The following is a 22,933-nucleotide window of genomic DNA, read 5'->3' as shown; positions in this document are numbered from 1 at the left end:
TTTAGGACTCAGAACCTCTGTTAATTTCACAGGCTTGCAAGAACTCAGAGATAGCATTTTACAGCAAAATTTCCTCCAAAGGTATTCATGAGCTAAAATAATTCTACCTGTCATTTTTTATTTCCTTTGCTCCTGTTCATCCTACAGTCAGGAATATTAAATATTTTTTTTCTTGTGTTTCTTAGACTAATTTGACACTCAGGTTTTCCAGCTCTGTCTCAGAGCACAGAGAAATCCTTTTTCCACCCCTGAAACAAAGCCCTTGTTACTTCAGCCTTGCTGTCTTGCTTGTATCAGTCTTTCTAAAAGTCTAATGAAATAACTGAGTGATGGAGTTTGGCTGCTGTTCAGCTGAACTCAGGGACACAGAGAGAGAGTGCAAGTGCTCCCAAATGAAAGGAAGAGAAGGTACTTTTACACTGTATAAATAATCTTCCTTACTTGTGTTTCCTGTCAGCTGCTGGATCCAAAGGCTTCTTTCCTCAGGAAGGTGAATGAAATTGTGGAAAAGTGAGGCACTCTGACAGTTCTAACAAGCCAAAATTAATCTAAAATTATTTTGTTCTCATCTTCAAGAAGATAAGGCCCATAAGAGAGGTGTTGATGTCCTACAGAATACATCACAACATCCTAAATCCTCCTACTGCTGTCTGGAGGAAAACCTTCATCTGCAGTCTCAGAACTGTGGCTGAGAATCTGAGCTGGAGCTTCCATTTTCCTCACCTGGTTGTGAGTTTTGCACCCACAACCACAGTACAGTATTAAAGTTGTAGATGTGCAAAATCACTGAGGGAAGACTCCATAAAAGGCACTGTGTTGTAAGAGCAAAGCACAGACACATTTTGGCAAGCTGAGTGCTCAGGTTTGCTAAGTAGGCCACATATAAAAAGATTATTTTGCATATTTACAAAGGGCAAGTGGATATAAGCTAATAAGCCCCAAATTCTGAAGAAAAGCAAGACTGAGCACACCAATTTGCAATCTGGCCAAAGCCCTAAATGTCATGTTGCTCTCATGAGTCTGTAACCATCTGACCTTTATGAATGCTGGGGCAGTACAACCTTACCAACAGATCTGGCCCTTTGTTTGATTGCATTTATTTTCTCACAACCACAGCAAAATTCAATAATTACTCCATGCAATTTGATAAGAGGGGAGAAAAAAACCTCAGCATTTAAATGGTCAGAGCATCAAGTCACAGCTTTCCAGAGAGAAATCCAGCAAGACAGGCTGGCCAAATCTTGGTTGTGCATGATGTCACACTGGAAAGACTTATGATGGAGTTTTCAGTCCAATCATTCTTAAGGAAAGCTCAGAGGCTCCTGAAAATATTCATGTGAACTCCAGCCTGGCTTTTTAGCCAGTGAGATGAAGTGCTTAAATTTACCTCATCCTGGGAATGTGGGACAGTAGTAAGTTTGATGCTCACCTCACACTACTTAGAGCTGAATAGCAGGATAGTGCTCCTAATTGGTGGAACTGCTTCTTCTATTTAGACTGTGCTAGGAATTTGAAGATGCCTGGAGGGAAACCTGCTCCTCTGCCATGTTCCTGTTTTAGACAGGAGCAGGAGACCACCAAGAAAAGAGATGGGGAACTGCAGAAACAAGGTTTGGTCTGTGACACGATAGCTTGGCTCCCTCTCACTTTACTGGTGCCTCTCTCCTCACAAAACCAGGCTCCATTCCAGTCCAGTTTTGTGTTCCACTGCAAACTCTGCAGTCACACAGAACTGCAAAACAGGCCTCCAAATCCCAGTGTAGGTTTTATAAATCATGATAAGGCTGCAGAGTTAATTTTATTTACATAACATTTCAGGCAATTGACATAAGCATTTTTATGTTGTATGGAGGAATGTCATGGTGCTTCAATGGCACATATGGGCACATGGACAATCGTCCAGACAGACTCTGGGACATCTGCTGCTACTTGTTCAGGGCAAGAGAAGAGCACAGCCTTCTCTCTATATTCTTACATGTGCTTGGCTTTCAAACATGTGAACAGTGCACACAGGCACAGTGTTTTGTCAAAGGGAAGAGAAAGGGACACATTCCACAGGGATTTCATGGACTGTATTAATTTCCAAACCAAGCCTATTAATTAGGGTAAGAAGGAAAAGGGCAGGAAGAATAAACAACACAGGCAATGGCAACAAAAATTTACAATAAAATGTGCTCGCTCCCTTAAGCGATGGCCACCAGGATCAGCCACACTACACAAATATTCCAAGCAGAAGGGGAAAGAGTATATCAAAATAAAAATCAGCCACACACTGCCTTTGACAACAGACTTGAAAGAAGAACCAAAGGGGATCACACATCACCCCTCTGAGCCATGAGCAGCACCCCCATGGCCCAGAGAAACAGAGCAGCAGCAGCACAGCCTCCCTCTGGCACAGTGCTAAATGCTATAAGGCAGGAATCAAAGTCCAATAAAATAAAATGCCCAACTTGATGAAGGGTTGATCCAGATGAGAGCTCTTCTGGGCCCCGTGTTAGCCTTGGCACCCTTGCCAATGCAGCCAAAATGGAGAACTCTTCAATTCATGCTGAGTTCACAGTAGTACAGACTTATTTTAGCATAAGCACCTGCCCTACAGACCAGGGAATCACTTCAAGAGGAGTAGGAAGACAATTCAGCAAGGATTTGTTCGAGTTTATGAAAGCAGAAGGACAGACTTCCTACATGGGAAAAAAAAAAACCAGACAGCATGTCTGTATGGGCTCTGGGATCCTCTCCCACTCTGCAGCTCCGAGTTCTCTGCTGATGCCAGTCCTTTGGGGAAGGAAGGACACATCTCTTGTCATCTTGACAGCTTCTGTCTCTTAGAGCTGGTGGAGGGTCTGTAGGAGCATGTGGCGAGCAAATGAACAGGAGTCAAGAGCACGGTTGGGTCTGTGAAAAGAAGGGAGAGAGATTTAAAATACTGAATTTAAGAATGGTTTTGTGTCTACCTTTAACTGAACAAATAAACACTAAAAACTATAAAAATCTAAAACCTATAAAATGTACTCAGCCTGGGTGGAGGGGGGCCTTTTGTGGACATCTTTTCATGACTGTCTCTGGAGGCCTTCAAATAAAAGATCCCCTCTTATATTGCTTCCTTGCTAAAATTATCTTGGGTTTCATTTCCAGGCTGGGAAAAAGGCAACAGAGCCACCTTTTAGGGTGCCTTCCAAACAGCCCACAGAACATCACCTGAAAGGGCCCAAGACAGAGGTTGCAATAGTTGAGTCAGATTTACACTGAATAATCTGCTCCCTGAAATTAAACCATGGAACTACACTCACAGCAGGGTTAACATGAGGCTAAATTTCTGTAATGTTTCCATTGCCTCCCAGTAATGTATATTTCTCTTTCTGCAGGCTAATTACTGGCTTAGCATCACTGAAATCAGTGATCAGTATCAATCCATCCATTAGGGAATTTCCTCCAAAGAATTTTAATCCAATGTTTTCCACTGTTCTGAGAATATAAATAATTTATTTTACCTCTCTCCCACCTCACCGCAGCAGAATAACCTTAAAGGATGAACAGATGTGAAGCCTACACAATTTGAGAAAGGAGGATGAGCTGAAATAAAGAGTGCAATATCTAGGATGAAGCAAGAACTTCACATCCAGGTGGACAGCACACGACCCATAGCTGCAGAGGTTGTTTGGTACATCAATCCATGGTGGTTGCAGTTTAATAGAAGCACATCTTGGAGAAGACTTAACCCTTCTTATTCCCCCCAAGAGCCATTCAGTACCTCATACTGAACACACAGTGTCACAGAATTACAGCTTGGAGTTTATCTTCCAAGTGACTAGAAAACATATTTCAGCCCTCATCTTTGGAAGCCCCAGTCCTGTTTGCAATGAGGGTGCTGGGTCCATCCAGGCAGCTTCCCATTTTTGGAAACAGATAACCTGGACCACTGATGTTAATCACAGACAAGATCCCTCAGCCCCCTCTCCTAACATTAAGCCTCCTCTAGCAATAAAATCCTCCTTATTTGCTGTGGAGTTACCTGCCTGCCTCTCTATGCTACAGACTGTTCAGAGACCAGTGATGTGATACAATTCAACAGCAAAGAACAACATTTAAAAAAAAAACAACCCAGCAAAAAAAACCCCAAAAACCCAACCAAACATAAACCCCATCACCTCCAGTAAGTCACAAGTGGGCAGACAGACATTCACATACTTTCAGTATTTACACCTAAAAAAATCATGGAAAAGCACATGTGGATTCACAGCACCCTCTTGCGTCCAAGAAACCCAAATAAGGCTTGACAGCAAGCACAGTAAGATGGATGCTGTTTACAGTCTGTACCCATAATTCTGTAATTATTATTGAATAGAGAACACTGTCTACAACAAATTGTCACAAAAGAAAGGAGGTAAGTGCCTATGCCAGAAGCCCCTTGCAGTGAAAGACAGCAGAGCTCTGGCCTTAGCAGCTACAAGAACCTTAAAAGCCCAAAAGAGCTACCTGCAAACCAAAAGGAGAAAAAAAAATATAAAATACCACAAAAATGTCAAACCCATGATTCCTTTACTTGCAGAAAACTGGTATGCAGAGTGGAATTAGACTTGTTGCATAAACAGAAGCCAGAATAATTCTGAATATTAGGTTAACCAGGCAGAGGTTTAACTTTAGGATTGCAATTTTACTGGCTGAATTCCAAGAAGAGACAAGGGAGAGAGGTTAATTGAGAAGCTGTATGTTGGTTTTGGATGGGATTGGGGCTGCGTTTTGGATTTGTGCTGGAAGCAGTGTTCATAAGACAGGGATGTTTCAGTTACTGCTGAGATCACAGAGCATCAATGCACTTTTTTCCTCACCACCACCCCACCACCAAGCAGGCCAGGGGTGCACAAGAAGCCAGAGGGGACAGAGCCAGGACAGCTGACCCCAGCTGTTCAAAGGGATATTCCATAGCACATAGCCTCATACTTGTCAGATAAAGTGGAAGCAGCTAGCTATGATGGAGCTTTCCTGGAGAGGGTGGAAGTGGTAAATTAATTCCTTGTTTTGGTTTGCTTGCAGATGCAGTTTTGCTTTACCTATAACCCATCTTCTCATCAACCCCCAAAAGTTTGCTCACTTTCAGTCTTCCCCTTCTCTTCCCATCCCACTGTGCTGAGAGTAAGTGGCTGTGTGGGACTAAGAGGGCAGCTGAGGTTAAAGCACAAGAGGCTGTTTTAACTGGACTGTGGGGTTCTTGACCTATTTACATTTACCCATACACAGATTTAAGAGCTGTTGTCCTTGTTCCCTTAAGGGAAAGCATTGTAAGAATGCTGTATATTCATATTACAGAGATAGATTGCTTGGAGCTAGTGTGCACTTCATTATGCAGCACAGGACAAAAGTTTCCCTATAAAATCACAGCTTGCAACAAGTTTGTAAAGTAGAAAAACTTCAGCTCCAAGCATTTCATAGCACCAGGGGCAGTGGAGGCTTGGCATTAGCACTGGTACATACCACAGGCAGGCAGGAAGATCTGCCTTCCACTAGAGAGGTTCTCAGTTTGTACAGAACCTATGAACAATCTCATCCTTCCACCAAGAGACTCTCACCTCATGCAGTAAGATGCAGGTTCTGGAGTCAATGGGGTTTTTGTTGACGAATTCATGAAGACCAAAATTTTACTCTTTATTTTGTCACATACAACATCATCTACAGCTTAAAAACATTTATTGGGAAAAGCCTACATGTACAGGAAGAGGGGAAAAGTACCCAGGACACTTAGAATTAAAAGTCTACTCTGGGCACTGGTACCTGACCAACAGTTAGGACAGTCAATTACCCTGAACCAAGTTTCTAGCAATTTAAATTCCATTTTGATCAACAAGCAAGAGCAAGGCAGCAGTGTAGGAAACAGCAGAAATTCTTGGTATGTCTGATATGTTTGGGTAATTTCACATGGCAAGTCCTGGTACTTCTTGCTTAACCCTGTAATGATTGACTGAACAAATATACCTCCAACTCAGTCACTGGCATGTAAGTACCTTAACCTGATCAACACAAAAAGAGGAGGCAGCATATCCTTTCCATAGTCATTAAATACATTTTAAAAGCTAAAGCTGGTGGGGTGATTCTATACCTATAGTAGAAGTAACAATAAATACAGGTAGTCAGTAAAAGCAGCTGTTTCAGTACTTATACTCCCCATTTAGTTCCCAGAAAAAAAAAAAAAAAAAATCACTAACTTTGTTGCTGTCACAGTAAGAAGTTCCATTTAAAAACAAATTCGGTCTTTGTGTCTTACAGTTTTCACCTGCTAGTGTTCAGTGTCACACAGCATGACAACTCTGGTAGAGCTCTGCTGACCCTCCTAACTCTGAGGGATGACTTGGAGGGCAGTTAGATCCAGTGTACCCACAAGCTCACTCAAGCAGTGGTCAGAAACCCAGCAGGTTTCCTTAAGCTCAAAACAGCTCTTCTGTGAAAGGCATTAACAGTCTCTCCTCCAGAGCCACTTCCTTGCCAAGCCAACTTCCCACTTTTCCCTCTTTAGGATTTTTTTAAACTCTGAACATCACATACTGTAAACAAGATAAGAGGCCCATTAAGCTATGAATTCTCAATTTCAGAACAGACATTTGTGGGCTTTCACAACCGCTTACAAGTAACTATTAACCCTCAAACAGTTTCACAAGCTCCCAAGGAGAAGACTGTATGGCAAATACAATACTCACTTTGTAACAAAAGCCGAGAGAACTGGGGCCAGGGATTTAGGGAAATAATCCTGCTGGACCATATGGTTCAAGGTCATAAGAATACCATAAAGGCTTGGAACAGTTTTGATCTTCTCTTCACTCTGAGAAATGGACAAGAAATCAGACATCAGACAACTGGGATTTGATCTAACCCACTGCAATTCACAGACAAGGAATTCTCTCTGAATGAAGTGCTCCCACACAGTGCAGCAGAGAAAGCAGGTCACTAGATTAAGTACAAGACAAAGGTGAACAATTCCATAGTCTCCCAGCACGTATCAAGAACATTCTAGTATCTACCAACTGACAGAAGTACTAACAGGGGAAAGGAAGTAGTGAACCTGCAAGCAAAACAGCCAAATCTTCTCAGAGGCTCTGTGTCAGTGTTCTCCTGTGCAATTTCACCAGACTTCATTCTATAGAGAATTCAGTCACCTTAATTTTTATTGCATTATTTTGTAGCTCATTTTTATACCACCTCCAGCTCTTTTGACAGGCTCCTTCCAGAATTGGTCTCAGTTAGGTACAAGATAAAGCCAACAGTCATCCCCTTGCTTACATGACGCATAAATTATTCCTGCTCCTAATGTGATGTTACTCTACATGTCCCAGCTCTTACATTGTTTTCATGCATTTCTTACCAGCATTTCAACAGAACTGATTCTGCAGACAGGACATAGACCTGTGTTTCTGCTGTATGACCTTGGAGTTTGCAGTGTTAAGAATATGTGTTGCTCACATGCTTCTAGCTATGTGGAACTGAAAATGGAGTATTCATCTCCACATGTAGGGGACTGGTGATGAATGAGGCACATCACAGATGTGAGTCAGCAGGTTGATCCTCCAGGGCTTTATCATCAGTGCCACTTCCTGGCCTGAAAGAATTCTTCAGGAGCACAGGTTTACTTTGTACCTCACGTATACTGCTATTTCCCATAGGGGCAAGAGGTAAGTGGCAGTCCTTAAAACAGGAATTCTGCAGAAACAAATGCCACCTTGGGTTCCACTGACCTTTCTGGGAACTGGGAAGCTCAGTGTTGGTCCAGTATACAATGAACACAGGGAGAGGCTAAACTGATTTTTAGGATTTAAAGTCATATTCATGCATGTTAACAAGGGTCTGGACCCCAAGCTGGATATTACCAGAAGGATATTCATAAACCTGTTTAATAGCAGGCTGCCATAACAGACTATGGTTTTTCTGTAGCTCAGAATTGTGTTACCCCAAATTTATATTCTCAGCTTCCAGGTCTTGAGGCAGTGGGAAACACTAACCCTTGTAGCAAAAGCAGGCAAAAGGTATTTAAGGTTCTGCAGACAGAACCTCTCTACAATCACCTCACTGAAAATAAAGCTATAATTCTATGAATCACAGGCTTCCTACTGACTCTCCATCTTCTCACAATAAGTTTATTCCCTGCAACTAATTATTTAACATCAGCATTTGGCAAAGAGTCTCCAAAGCATGAAGCTGAATGTCATTGATCTAGCATGAGTGGTTGATACACATTTGAGACGTGCCCTAAAGGGCCCCAATAACTAATAATACTGACATGGTTTTTATAGACACCAGAGTCCAGCAGCAGTATTATTGCCCTACCTGACCCTCCCTACCTTCAGGAAATGAGTGAGAATGCAGAGCACATTAAGCAGGAGATGTACAAAAAGGTGACATCCTTCATCCTAATGCAACCTTGCAATTTGCAGTTTCTGCTGGACCTGCAGACTTCCATTGTCTCTGGGCATCAAGCATGCACAGGCACCCAGCTGCTTCCATGGCAACCTAATTACCCAAAATTCTGCCAGTCTGGCCTTCAACAGCCTAAACAGACCATGACTTAACTCTTTCCTGCTTCCTCACCTTCAGTAATCCCATGTGGACCAAGAGGTTTGTGATGAATGCATCTGAATTAAATGTGGCAGAACCAAAGGCTTTTTTCATCAAGGCATCTAAAAAGAGATAAGCACATTAGTTTAAGCAATACATAGAAAGGACATTTATGAATTTTAAATTAAAATGGATCATACAGAAACAGCTGTTTAATCAGTTTCGTGATCTATTATCTGTTAAGACTTCATTTGCCTCTGTAGCTATAAACTCTGAAACACTAAGACAGGTAAAACCCCTTAAGCATAAAGGAGAAAAAAATTTTAAAAATCCAGCAAAACACACAAAAGCCCACATGAGAATTCCCACACTGCCAAGCTTCAGATGTAATACACCCCAGTCCTATGTGAACCACCAGATTCTCTGCTCAGTGCATTTGAGCATGCATGCTATGTGTATACATGCATAAAAAAATGAGCCAATGAACTAGAGCACCAAGAGGTAGAGCCTTGACTTCTTAAAGGCCAGCAATAATTCACCTTTCATTTGAAACCACAAGGAATGAGAGAACACAATGACCAAGTTTGTTCAGCTGTTTTCTGAGCTCCCTCAGGACCAATACTGTGCCACAAACAATGGGCAAGCCAGCTTTGACCTCTCACGTGTACAAGGTGGGCAAGGCAACCTATTTTCAACCTCTGACAATTGTTTTCTTAGAACGGGCAGAATTCACTGGAGTGGCTGTAAAATAGTGCCAGACATTAACCAGGGCCCTCATTGATGACTGTTAGCTGGTGGCTGCTTTTATGGAAGGAAAAAAATAGCCAGGTTTTACCTTCCCTGAAGAAGCAGGAATAAAGATAAATATGTACACAAACACTTAAAATAGTAATATCCTTTGTTCCATTTTTACAAGAGACAACTCATAATGGGCATGAGCCAAAGTGCAGTAGCTCAATGAGGTGCCAACTGATTATTTTTCACTGACTGGACCCATAACCAACTGCAGAGAACTATTCTGTTACTGTTTGCAAAACAGGTTTCACCATGCCTATGAATTCCGAACAAAGAAATTCCAAACTAGGGTAATTCCACAGCATACCACCTTAAGTGGTGTTCAAAATAATTGATCCAGTTCTTTTGTGCAATGATAGGGAGCTCATGGGTGGGAAAACTGCTGGGGGATTAGAAAAATATGAAAGGCAGTGGTCAGATGCCCAGGATTGTTTGGAAATTCCTATTTCTAAGCAAAACCATGAAGGGATATACTATTACACACCAATCAGACCTAACCCAAACTACTATTCCAATAGAGTGTGAGAAATGGTCCCCTGTTTGAACATTGGTTTCTGTGTCCTGCCCCATGTTGGAAATCTCTGCTTCCTGAAGAAATTAAAGATATTTAGGACACCAACTTTAAGATAATTAAGACATCAACTAGGAGGTCCCTCTTTACAATCTCATAACACTACACCAGGGAGGCTACTTCCTGCAAAATGCATTTTGCAATCAACAGCTTGGAAAGGTTACTGACCTTAAAACACAGAACTACTGGCTATGGACAACCCAGCACCAAGAAGATGCAGTAAGGGCAGTACCACCAGTTTACAATAGAGAAAGGCTTTGGCAGCACAAAACATGCCAGGTTCAGAATGAATCTTCCACAACAGCATTGCACAGTTTGGCACTTTATGTGCCAGAACAAAAGGGCCTAATGGCCTGGCTCAGAGAGGCCTTGTCCCCCCTTGCAGTGGTGTCCGTGGCACTGAACCAGGTCATAGCACAAAGTGAGGAAAGGTCCAGTCACCTGTTGTTTCATGCACTGCTGTTTTCACTGGGGCTTCATCTTTGAAGACTGAGGATATCCTTAGGAGGGTTGCAACTACTTTCTCTACATCAGATGTATCTGTCTGAAAGAGAAAAAAATATATCAGTTAACTGACAGACTGCTATTACACAACATGGGTCTCTACTAGGGCTGTGGCAAAAATTAGCCTTCAGCTGACTGACATCAGCTTCGTCTTGGCCATATCACAAGGCATAAGCAACACAAAATTACTTTATGTAGAAGCTCTGATGCCAATTTAAGCATTAGCTCATCATCTGCTTCCATAAGGTTCTTTGGGATCACTGAAGCTGCAAATCTAGGTCAAGTTATCATCTCTGGCAATTAAACAATTTTGAGAGAAAAATCAAGCCCAGACAAGCACCAGCTCACCTACCTGCTGAGCTATCAGCACAGAGCACTTTGGTCCCAATCGCAGCAGCTTCTCCGGTGATGGGAAAGCAAGGAACGTGGCAACATCCACAGGAGGAGATGGCACTGGAGTTGAAGCCTGAAACAGGCAGAATCCATCTCAAGTTTATTCTTGGAAGTAAATAAATTGGTTCAGCAAAAGCAGATGGGACACCTCAAGTGCACAGCTATAACAGGTCAGAATCTGTTCTGTTTGAAAACAGCCTGAGGCTGACCTAAGCCCAGAGTTGGAATGGCCAGGATGTGCTAGCATGAGGGCATGGCACTGCAGGTACAAGGACCCCACCACTTCCTGAACACGGAAGACTTTTGCCAATGTTTCTACAACCACCACTCAGCCATTCCCTTCACATGTGTACTTCATGCACACTTTAACAAAACATTTTTCAACTAATCCATTTTATTTCCTGAATGTTACAATAGCGCCACCCCATGCAGGGATGTGATTGCCTGTCAGCTGAACTTCAAGTTCAGACTCCAGAATCTCATTTCCTCCTTTACTCTTCTCCAGCTGAAGAAACAAGAATTCATCTGAGAGCAAGCTCACCTGTGAATCAATTATCTTCTTAGGAGTCAGTGACTCCTGTTCCTCTGCTCCCCTTTCCTTCAGCTGTTGCTCCTCTTCTTCCTCTTCCTCATCATCTTCCTCCTCCTCCTCTTCATCATCATCCTCATCCCCTTCATCATCACTAAGGTTTGAATGTTACACATTCCATTAATTACACACCTGGAATTCCTGAACATCAGCACTCAAAACTTTTCAAGAACAAAAGAGCAGCCTCTCCTCAAAGTCCTACTGCAAGAAGCACATCTCATCTACAGCACACCAAGAGGACAGTCAGACATCACTCACCCAGCTGAGAACAGCAAGAGAAGATCTACAAACACAGTCAATTACTTATGCTAAGAAAAGTCCATCAATGAAAAACAAGACAAATTTAAGATACATCCTTGGCTGTGCTTCACACTCAGATCAACATCCACCAGCAATGAGAGAGTTCTTATTTTAAAATGAGATAGGTCAATGAAAGCGTTGAGGAAATTGTCAAAAAACTTATGATTTAAACTCTGGTACCATGCCTACCTCAAAGATCCCAGCACTGATGCCATATTGAAGCCTTCAAGGATCTCATGGAGTTGCTCACACACCTCTTCTCCCAGACAGTTACCTAGGTTGATAGAGGAAAGAAGCAGACTTGACAGATGCACACGAGTTTGTTCTTGAGGACTTGGACAAGAATATACAACTATCTCTTGTTTCTGAAATCAAACAGCTACATGCCATTTCTGCACATCTTCAAGGCAGCAACACAAGCTGCACTTACCAGACACAATCAGTTCTTAAATAAATTTCAGTAGCATTACACAATGGTTGGAGATAAAAACCCTCTAATGGTTCAGAATCTGTTTGAGACTTCTTATTATTTTTCTAAACACCTCTTGTTCTTAGTGATTCTAAAACAAAGATACACAACTCGGCACCAGTGAAATGCAGTGACTCAAGGTATGAACAGTAAAAGCCAACAGAAGTTAAAGTTCTCTCACTCTTCTGCAGAGTATCTGCAAACAATTGTTTTTGTTTGCAAGTATGAAGTATCTGAGATGGCACCGAATAAGAGTTTTACTTAAAACAGGTATAGATAGCTTAATCTTTCCACCTTATTAAGTGTACAAAAATGCTTGCCAATTAAATGAGTTAATGGTTTAATAAAACTCTCAAGATCTAATAATTTTCTGCTCCAAGATCATGAAAATTCAACTATTGAGTAGTTTTTTATATGCTGACAATTGCAAGAATAGAATACATGGTTCTGTCAACATTTTTCCTAGTGGTTTCTCATTGGAATCAAACTAGACATACTTTGATCTAGCAAACTTACATACCATTGAGATCTAATTTCTCCAACTCTGTCTTATCTTCAATAGCTTCAACAACAGTCAGAGCAGCATCTCGTTTGATCTCACAGAAAGACAAATTCAGTTCCTAAAAATGCAGAAGAACATTTTGTCTGCAGAATTCCTATTAACATCTATCATATCCATAAGTTTCATATCCTCCCAAGTGTCCTGGAAAGAGTGCCATTTGAAGATACTCCCAGCAAAAAAAAGTGTTATTAATTGAAAATAAAGCCTGACATACTCCTACCTCATATACTTGAAAGAGGAATTTTGAAACATACTGGTGATTAAGAGCAGCACTATTAAAGGTGGTAATTTAAAAATACCTACAGATCACTGCTCACCTGAAAGGTAGCAGAAATTTCAGTCCTTAGCAATCAGTTGACTGGAGATCTTCACTTATCAAGGGTCACAAGAGCACTATAAAACTCACACTGCAGTAAGTCTAACAGAAGGGTAGCTACTGTACCAAACAGATTGCACATTTCCTTTGATACCTCAGATGCAAATTAAGGCCTTCAAAAAACAAGTAATGAGTGGTACTACTTCTGACAGACCAGCCAACAGAAACCATGTGGACTAGCAAGAGTAAAGTAATTCAACAAGCAGACACCATCCCCCACCATTCCACACTGTGCTCACTCAATCCCTTCCTGAGAAGGGATTGAATATTAACAGCTCAAGGAAAGCAGTCCTTGAACAGAATGAATCAGCTGCAATTGCTTCATGCTACCTTCCCTTAACCATTTCTGCTCTGAAAAACACTAAGTTCTGTCAGTTCATCAATACCTCATTACTTAAGTTTGCTTGGGAGATTCAGACAAGTTCTAGTGGAACCAGCAGAAGTCCAAGCAAGGGATTACACACCATAAAGAACCTACTTCTTGCTGTACCAGGTTCATACACACAAATAGGTATTAATTTTTGTCTTTGACTGCAAGACTAGGAATCACATGTTCAGCATCTGGCTCAGGGCAGCCATGACTCATGGCAGGTGTTTCTAGAGATCCTTGTTTGCTTATGTTATTAATTTGACTTCAGCCTATCCAGAATGTTGCCAGATTCTAGTCCTCTGCAAATGCTGATGTAGGAGGCTGTGGTATCACCACATAACTAAAAATACTTGGACCTTTGATTGACCCTCTAACAAAGAAAAAGCATTAACAGTATGAGCTATGAAATGTTGAAGAGACAAGCTGTTTATGAAATTCCCTTCATGTCAGTCCCCACTCTTGAAACTCTGGAAAGTTCTAATAGCAGGTACTTCCATTATCAGATTTCTTGAGCAGCACTTACTGAGCTGAGCTAACAGCTACAAAAACATCAAGCAAAGACACTGGTACATCTCCACATAGCACAAGCCTAGCTGAACAGTGGGATGCCACTGATCTGTAGTAGATGGCTGCTTTTCAGTTGTGAGCACAGAGCCTGCATGGAACTGAATCCTATCTTAAATTAATCAGTAGCAGTAGAAGAACAAACAGAAAAACATGAAATTGAAAACTTGGTATTTTTCAAAAGATCTTAACAGCAAGAAGACAATACCTTTAATTTATGAAGCCCTTCTTTAACAGCATCAGCAATAGCAACAGCACCCTTGGAACGCACCAGGCAGTCCCCAAAGTTGATCACTTCAATCTGCCGAAGTGCCTTCAGAGTCTGCAGAGCAAGACAGCACAGATTTGAAAGTGAACTTCCTACTACTTCTGAAATGTCATCTTTCCTATTGCAGCATGACATGGTTCCACCAACCCAAAGGTTCTAATGCCAACCAGACTTGAGACAAAACCCTAAACAACTGCTTAAGGCAACTCACCTCTGCCATGGCCACAGCTCCTTTCTCTGTGAAAGTGTTGTCATTCAAGTTTATAACCTTAAGCAGTGGGTTGATAGCAAAGGCCTGTGCCAGTGCTGTTATGCCAGGATGGTTAATTCCATTCTGTGGCATGTGGACCTCTTCCAGAGTCCCAATGATCTGGGGAAAGGATGTAGACAAAAAAAGGTTTTCTAAAAAACATACTTCAGATCAAGAGCATACTGCTCTACTTCTACAGTTTACTTAAAATAGTTTTCAGTTTCAAAACTCAATCAGTTCTTCTACAGTGAATTATTTCCCAGCAATTCTTTCACAAACCTAAGTGAAACCACAGACACATGGCAAGTGTCAGATAAATACAAAGCCCTGATTCAAAGAGACACAAGTATAATTGTCCCATATCCCTACTCTAAATACCTTAAAACAAGAGTTCTTCACCTGTGGTTCAACAACACTGAAATAGACCACACAACATCACTTTATTTTCTAATTAAAATCTACATTTTTCCTGACCACAGAGGCAAACATGTAAGAAAGCTAGTACATATACTGTTTATGGACTAAACAGGATGTTGTAACACAGCAACTACCATTTTGGTAGTGCCATTCAATCCTGATTCTCCATGAATCACATTGTTATGCAACTCCTAAGTATTTAAAAAGTCTCATTTTTCCATGATTACTGATTGATCAAAATCACATCTAGGCAGTTCTTTACAAAAAAAGTCAACCTGTAACCTGCAATATCATTGTCCATATACCTGACAATAAGCATTATAATCCATAAGTCACATCCAGCAGCAATTGGGGTATGAAAAATTAGGTGGCCTCAATCACAATGAATTCTCTTCCTCCCACAAAAGTGGAAGTGGGCCAATGACAGCTAGAGAAAGTCAGACAACACTTCAAGCTCTGACCAGATGATCCTAGCAAAAACACCAGGCTGCTTTTGCCAGATGACTGAGCAAAGCAACACTCAAGAAAACAAGTTGGGATACCTACCCCAGTGCCAGTCAGCCATTAGAGAGGAAAAGGAATTAATAAATTACTCAGGAGGTGGCTACTTCTCCCTCAGATAACTACTTTGCATAGCTGCTAGTTATGTTTGGAAATTTAGGTCACAAACACTGTCACCAACTCTAATTCCACTTGTAGTAAGAACTCCAGTTTCAGGAGCAAGAAACATCTTTGCTGAATAGACCACCAGTTCCTGCCTCCAAGCTGAGGCACCATCCGTGTGCATCATCTTTAACACTGGCACTGAATTATACCTTGCTCCAATTTGCTGGTTTGATACTCACCCCAAAGGCCTCAGCCAGGGCAGTGGCACCATCATTCTCCAGACGATTTCTGCCAGCCACAAATATTTTTAAAGCAAGAGGCCTGCCCTGGGCACTTGATTTCCTGTGACACTCTTTCAGAGCAGTTGCCAATATCTAAAAACAAAACAAGCAGCTTATACTCCCCCAGCATATCAATCTACAGGAATCCTACTGTGTTTTGTAGATCCACCTCTTGGGAAATACTTTGGGCATCACGAAACATACCTGTTTCTACCTGCAACACTTGCGCACTGTGGTCTCAGCCAAGAACTGAGAATTTTGCAACACAAACTCACTGAGCCATCAAGAACATTTTGCTTCTAATCAGGGAAGCATATATGGGTAGGAAGCTGACCATGAACTACCAATACACACTTGAATTAAAGAAATTCTACTGGGCTGCCTTGGGAAAAAGCACTCCCAGCAGGTCAGATCCTTCTCTACTTAGCCCTGTGAAATGCAACCCAGCACAGTGTCTGATACCAGGCTCCTACATGATTTACTGGGGTGAGTCCAGCAAAGGGTGCCAATGATGACTGAAGAACTGGAGAATTTTGCTACTAGGATAATACTGACACCCAAGATTATTAAGGCTGGAGAAGAAAATGCTCAGGGGGAGGTATTAGCCATGTGTAAAAACAGCCAGAACAACAAGATGAGGGGAGAAGGTGGTATAAGGAAGGCAGAGTCAAACAACCGCACAAAGCACAGAAAACAATTTTAACACAATCTCCCTTTTTTTATTGTGTGGGTTGTTCACCACTGGGATAGAGTATTCACAGAGCTTGTGAAGTCTCCATATTCAAAACCTGACAAGACCAAGCTTGAAGAACCTGGTGTAGTTGCCTTGAGCAGGGGAGTTGGCAATCACCAAAGACTGCTTCCAGCTTTATTCCCAAAGAGGAGATAACCCTTACCTTGCCACCACCAATGCCCATGCCACAGTTATTGAGCTTGAGCTCCTGCAGAGTGTAGCATGCAGGGCTCTTGAGCAGAGCCTCAAAGCCACGCACACCGTCTGGCCCAAAGGCATTGTCACTCAGGTCCAACTCCACCAGCTGGGCTCCAGCAGCAATGAGTGCATCCCCCAAAGAGATCTGTAAGGAAACAGATGGCAGTGGGTGGGAGGGAATGGATTAACTTTTAGTGACAGCATCACTGCAGTGGCTAGGTATGACAGTGATACTGCAAAAAAAATTTCCACTTTGAAGACATTCTGTAAAGCTGCATGGGGAAATAAAACTTTACTGCTAAATCCAGAGACGAAGTTGCACAAATTAAGCTAAAGATAACCATAAAACAGTTACCAAGACACTATCCCATCTCTTTAGGTCAAATACTTCTCAAAGTGAATTTTCTGCTCTAAGCTGCTGAAAGAAATACTGTTTTCATCAATGTTGAGCTTATGTTCTGGCTTCACAGGACTCAAGGAGATGGGGAGTTCTGTAATAGTCTTAGAAGACATAGCCATATGATTTATTTAGAAAGCTTATCTCTGACTATCTGTTGGGTTATGAAGAGGTTTTTCCCAGTGAAAAGCTCCTTCACCAGCATGGATGCACATTTAACCTTTAATCTGCTCCTCTCCATCTCATACAGGAAGAGCAGAAGAGAACCACTCACCTATTCTGAGACATTTAGTGCTAACATCAGAGAGGGATCAGCTCTGTACCAAAATACAGACTCCCACAAAAAGCATGACAGGTGAGAAAAGACATTATATTAGTCAGAAGTCTCAGATCTAGTTTTTACTTACCAAAGCAGGAGGGATCTCAGACCTTAGCCTGCCTGTGAACATGTCACTCCAATGACACCTCTAAAATAAGAAGCACACAGATAAAACCCACTAAAATATTTAGGTCAACATAGCTGCAATAAACATTTACACATACAAGCTGCTTTACATCACCCTTGGCAACCCTTGGGTTGCCATTTGTTTGTAATGAGGAGCTGCAAGAGCCAGTGTTACAATCACTTCACCTGCAAGGATGAAGTAACTGAAATGCACACTATAACATTATACAAGAACTCTTGCTTGTGTTCAAGCTAGAATTTTTTTCTGCTGAGAAAATTACCACAGGAAAAAAGCAACAGGAAACAGAAGAATACATTAGCAATGCAGATTTTACTAAGGTATGAAGTTCAACAATCTGAACTTACTTGAAAAGCCACACTTGGGTGATTAATGTGTATCAACGTCTCATACCACTCTCAAAAGACAGTGTACTGTCTCTAGCAGCAGAGCACCCCCTTAACATTAGGCTAGAGCAACAGCAGGAAAACATAGCTTGGGCAAAGTGGCAATTCCTCCATTATTTCCTCCCTACTCAGATATTCTCTGAAAACTCACTCTCCAGAAAATCCAACTCAGCTTTCCAGAGAACTTCATTTGAATTTTATCTTTTGTTGCCATGGCCCTTTGTTTACAGATGACGCCTTCAACAGAGGCTCTCCCTCACACAGCTTCCCAGCTTTAAGATCGGAAGCCTTCTAAACAGGAAGTTAGGAATGCAGAAGGTGTTCCCATTATCCCAAAGTCTCCAAGCTATGCTGTATTTTCATAGGTTGCTCTTCCTCCTGCAAGAGCCACCAAGCAAGCTTTGGGGGCAACTCAAGGCAGGTCCCTGCAGGAAGAGCCTAGACAGGCCTTAAGTATTTCCACATTATTTCTCCCCCTTGACTATTCCCCATTTGAGAATCTCACCTTGAGTTCACTTTTCTTCTCCAAAGCTTTGGCAATAACCTTTGCTGCCTCCACACCCACCGTGTTGCCTTCCAGGCGCAAGGCTTCCAGGCCATCAAACTCCTCAATTTGCTTGATCACTTCTTCAGCTGCAAGAAGCAGATAATCTAGTTGGTCTTTTAACCATTGCCTTGGTTACCACAGTAACGCTCTGAGATCCAGTAATACTTGCTCAACCTCTAGCAAAAACAGCTGAACAACACCTGAAACAGCAATGGGAACAGGGCTGAAGTGCCAGGTGACCAGAAAGAACACTCTTCGTTCCCTACCCTGCCTTCCCAATTTTTTTCTTATTCTATTCTGATAGCATCCTCCTATTTGCAAAAGTTAAGTTTCTTTACTTCCCAAATAAAATTCCTCTGCTATTCAGCACATGCCCCTAGAGAGGTGCAGAGACTAAGTTAAAAGTTGATGGGAACTGGTGTCACATCAACAGGAAAAAGTTCCCACTGACTGGCAGAAGTAATGCTGGTTGAGCAAACACATCAGGGTGGAAAAATGTAACTCTACAATAATCCTAAGCAAGGCAAAGAACCAAGCTGGAGTCTCTCCTGCCAATGGGCACTTGCTATTGCTCCCAAGCTCCAAGGCCTTCCCCCATACTTCAGTGCCTTTGAACTACTAAACCAATCTATAAAAAAGCCCCACCTTTGGCATTAGCAAAAAAAAAAAAAGGCAGCATTAGAGCAAATAACCTCTCTGAAAAACATGCTGTCTTTCTTGGCATGGCAGAAATGTTGAACTAATACCTACATTTTCCAGATATTTACATTAGCAGCCACCGTAAGACTTACTGCAAACCAGGCACTCAAATCCCATTTACAGCAGTTGCAGCACTGCCAGGGCACCAGGTCAAAGCAGGTACCAGAAGGGAAGGAAATGTCCCCATCAGAAGCAGCTGTAGCTGATGGACCCCTGCATCGCAGATACGTTATGACAACTTGTCCACGCAGGATTGATAGAAGTCTTACCACCAGATTTTACAACCTCAGGGAGATGCTTCCAAAGCACAAAGGTATTTTCTCTTACCATCTTCGGCTGTGTTGAGTTTAAGGCTCTGGCCTTTGAAGCTCAATTGTCCACCACCCACTTTGGTTTTGGCAAGTGACTCTGCGAGCTTAGCGATGTCTTCTGATGCCATTTTCCTGCTTTTTTCAGAAGTTAAGAGCTGTCAATTAAAAGAAACCATTATCATAAAAATTCTCTAACTACAATAATCTAGACTGATGCCTCAAGTTTTAGCTTTTATATTTCTCAGATTCTCTACTGCATTAGTGTGTGACTCTGAACTTCATATAAAGCATTAGCAAGTTCTCTTCACAGTTTAGTTAGACAAAACAATCCTCTTCCAGTCCAAGAACCAAGGACATCATTGCAGCTTCAGGCCCAAAAAGTGTAAACAATGACAAAGCAATCTCAGAGGATAGGACTTCATAACCTGAAGTTGTAACTGGACAATTAGCCACAATATGTAAATGGACAAAAACTTATAAAAGTGTGAAAACTTGTGACAGGTCATTCATTTTGTGTCCATCTTGGGTGGAGCCACAGCTCCACAGCTCTTGGACTGCCCAAGGCGTGTCCTTTGAAGGCCTTTTAATAAACACCTACTTTATTCCTTTAACATTGTCTAGTCTCAGTTCCAGGTAGCCTCTCACAGGCATCAATACAAATAACCACATTTATCTGAACACTAATGTGTTTTTGTTACTCATATCTAATGGAGTTTCCAGTGTCATTACTAGTTTTCCCCAGGGCTCAATTAAGACAGCTAGGATAGATTAATATTCCAAAGCCAACTAGTCAGATAGTGCTGATTCTGCCAACACTGACAACACTCAGGTTTTGATGGAGTTGTTATATTTCCTAAATAAACAGTAGGTAAAACTATGGACTAAGGCCATATTAAGACATTACTCTTTGTGCAAGATTAAGAATTACAATGCAATATTCCTTTCATTTCAAACCCCATCCTTTAATTATATGTGCTGCATGCTTCCCCTGCTCTCCAAAGCAAGCTACAATGAACACAGTTGCTTTTCCTTTTCAGTGATATTCCCAGTAGTGCCCTTGTCAGCACAGTTCCAGAACCATCGAGTTGCTGAAAACATTGTGTGTGCTGCATACAAAACTCTCTCAGCTTCCTGGGTGCTCTTTCCTTTCAGACGTTCCACACAAATTCATCACACATTAAACAGGATGATCCTACATTTACAATAAATTAGTGAACATTTAGCCTTGAGGCACAAATCTGAAGCTAGCTGTGCCTCATAGCATCTGCATAGCATTATTAATGAATGTTAATCGCTGTCTGAAGGAACTGGCCTCCAACCATTGAGCAGGACAAATAGAGTACATTTATTATCCCACTACCTCTGCTGGGATAAAAGACTACATAACTAATGCTTAGAAACCACACACTAAGAACTTTAGATGTCAGAAGGGATGAAGTTTCATTCCTACAACAGAAAACTGGTTGTCTTCCATTCTTGTCTGATTAGAAGTGACCCCACACTCCTGTAGCTGTTTGAGGTCAACAGTGCTGGTTTTAAAATACCCCCTATACAAAAGGTATATACACATACTTTCCTCCTGATACCCATCTGTGCAGCCTCCAGCTTCCCCACAGTATGACTTCTCTTCAGGGGCCTTTCATTTTAGCATCACTTTTGGAAACAGGGGGTTAAAATCTCCAAGGCTGAAGAACATAATTTTTCTAGGATAACTATTCTCTCAAGTAGGTGCTGCCAGTAGAAAGAAACCCACATAACTTATTCACTCCTACCAGACCACACCGATGCCAAACTCACAAACACTTCCAACCTCTGCCACTCCAAAACTAAGGAGGAAGAAAAAGAAGGCAGCCTCCAAACCATGAAGGTTTTACCAGACAAGAATAGAAGTTCATATACACAGAAGTCAGTCTGTACATCTAGTTTACGTAAAAATTTTACTTTTAAAAACCAGTTCCATTCCACTATGATCATCTTCATTACAGATGAACTCATTCTCTTGGCTCCTCTTTCCCTTGAATCTCCTTTGTCGTTCTTCACCTTACACACACACACACTACCGCCTAATCTCAACATACAAATCCAGCGTCACATCCTGAAGCATGTTTTATAGCACACGTCAGCCACACCGAACTGTCAACCTACCAGAGATCTCTTCACTGGTAATTCTTCCGCAGAGAAAGCTTTGGGAGAAAAAAAGAAAAAAAAGTTAGTCTGTTTGGCAAACACAACTAGGATCTCGAAATGCATGAAGACAGGTTTCCTTTTCACCTAAAGGCTGTACGAAACTTTATGCTCCCTGATGATCAAAAGAGTTAGTTCAGACAACTGCTTTAATTACAACACTTCGTCGACCCCAACAGCCCACACGGTAGCTACCTGCTGCTCGCCCAGCAGCGTGGGTCCGCTAGCGTGGGACGACAGCCCGAGCTCCCCGCCCCGCCAGCTCCTGACAGCCTGGGCGCGTCGCTCGCTCCAGGGGCTCCGAAGGTTCCTCTCTTCAGCCGCGGGAGCCGCCGAGCCCCGGCCGCGCGCTCCCCCGCCGCCGCACGTAACGGGGCCCAGAGCACGGCCGGAACGCCGCTTCCCGCTCCGCGCGGGGACACGGACCCGCGGGACGCGCGCCCACGAGGGGGGATCCCGCCTGCGCGAGGGAAGGGCGCGCGCGTGAGCGCCCCCCGCAGCCGGGGCCGAGAAGCGCGCCAGCCCGCGGGATCGCCTCATCTCTGCACGGCCCTCTACGGCGGCGGCTACTGCCGCCTCTCCCCTCACCTCTTCGGGAATTCCGCCGGTAGCTGCCGGGGAAGGCGCGGGAACCTCACGCCGCCGCCGCGCCGGGGCCGCTGGGTCAGGGGCGGGCGGGGGAGGCGGAGGATTTGAACGCCGGCAGTTCTGCTCCTCGCTCCGCGATTGGCTACTGCGTTGTGACGTCCCAGGACGCGCTCCACCGCCGCACAGCAGCCCCGCCGGTGTCGCTGCGCCGCGCGTGGGCGGGGCTGCGGGGGCGCGCGCGGCGATGGCTGCGGGGCACGCTGGGAGCTGTAGTCCTGTTCCTGCCCTTGCGGCCGGCGGCCTGAACGGGCGGCGCGGGGCTGTGCCCGGCCCCGCTCACCACGCGCGTTCCCGGGAGTGTCGCTGGGGGAGCTCCCGCAAGCCCGCAGGTCGGACATGAGCACCTTCGGATGTGAAGCTTCGCCTAGATAATGTCCCTGGGGTCTCCTGTTCGTGCTGGACATGTTACTGTCAGACCGTTCTGCTAAGGAAGGACTTTCACAGAATATTAGCTTGGAAAAGACCTCTGAGATCATCCAGTCCAACCTATGACCAAACAACACCTTGTCAACT

The 22,933-nt window shown here is 43.0% G+C and overlaps 1 protein-coding gene across 2 annotated transcripts; it reads right to left on the bottom strand.

The window, feature by feature from the left end:
* Window positions 1-1,779: 1,779 nt before the first annotated feature.
* Window positions 1,780-22,466, bottom strand: RANGAP1 (Ran GTPase activating protein 1). Of its 2 annotated transcripts, none has more exons than XM_033058677.2 (17): window positions 22,361-22,466; window positions 21,734-21,771; window positions 19,605-19,743; window positions 18,537-18,664; window positions 17,589-17,648; window positions 16,750-16,929; window positions 15,812-15,946; window positions 14,511-14,669; window positions 14,240-14,353; window positions 12,680-12,779; window positions 11,880-11,964; window positions 11,343-11,484; window positions 10,761-10,874; window positions 10,346-10,448; window positions 8,572-8,660; window positions 6,690-6,811; window positions 1,780-2,895 (listed from the first exon to the last, which is right to left on the bottom strand). In XM_033058677.2, exons 3-17 carry the CDS (start codon window positions 19,714-19,716, stop codon window positions 2,826-2,828), a joined length of 1,713 nt encoding a protein of 570 aa, XP_032914568.1. In that variant the 5' UTR covers window positions 19,717-19,743; window positions 21,734-21,771; window positions 22,361-22,466; the 3' UTR covers window positions 1,780-2,825. The 2 variants fall into 2 exon arrangements, with proteins under 2 accessions (XP_032914568.1, XP_032914569.1); XM_033058678.2 differs by lacking the exon at window positions 22,361-22,466 and adding an exon at window positions 21,968-21,991.
* Window positions 22,467-22,933: the final 467 nt, after the last annotated feature.

The sequence above is a fragment of the Catharus ustulatus genome, chromosome 4, assembly GCF_009819885.2.
Source record: "Catharus ustulatus isolate bCatUst1 chromosome 4, bCatUst1.pri.v2, whole genome shotgun sequence".
NCBI lineage: Eukaryota > Metazoa > Chordata > Aves > Passeriformes > Turdidae > Catharus > Catharus ustulatus.
Note: the sequence above shows the minus strand (reverse complement) of the source record. Positions and strands in the feature narration are given on the sequence as shown.

Bases quoted from the DNA above. Each gene is read 5' to 3' on its own strand.
- RANGAP1 (XM_033058677.2), bottom strand. From the start codon at position 19,716: ATGGCATCAGAAGACATCGCTAAGCTCGCAGAGTCACTTGCCAAAACC. The intron at 11,965-12,679 runs GTATGTAAGTTT...CTATCAACCTAG, and splicing joins GGAGAAATTAGATCTCAATG to GTAACTGTCTGGGAGAAGAG. The intron at 11,485-11,879 runs GTAGGCATGGTA...TTCAAACCTTAG, and splicing joins TCAGTGCTGGGATCTTTGAG to TGATGATGAAGGGGATGAGG.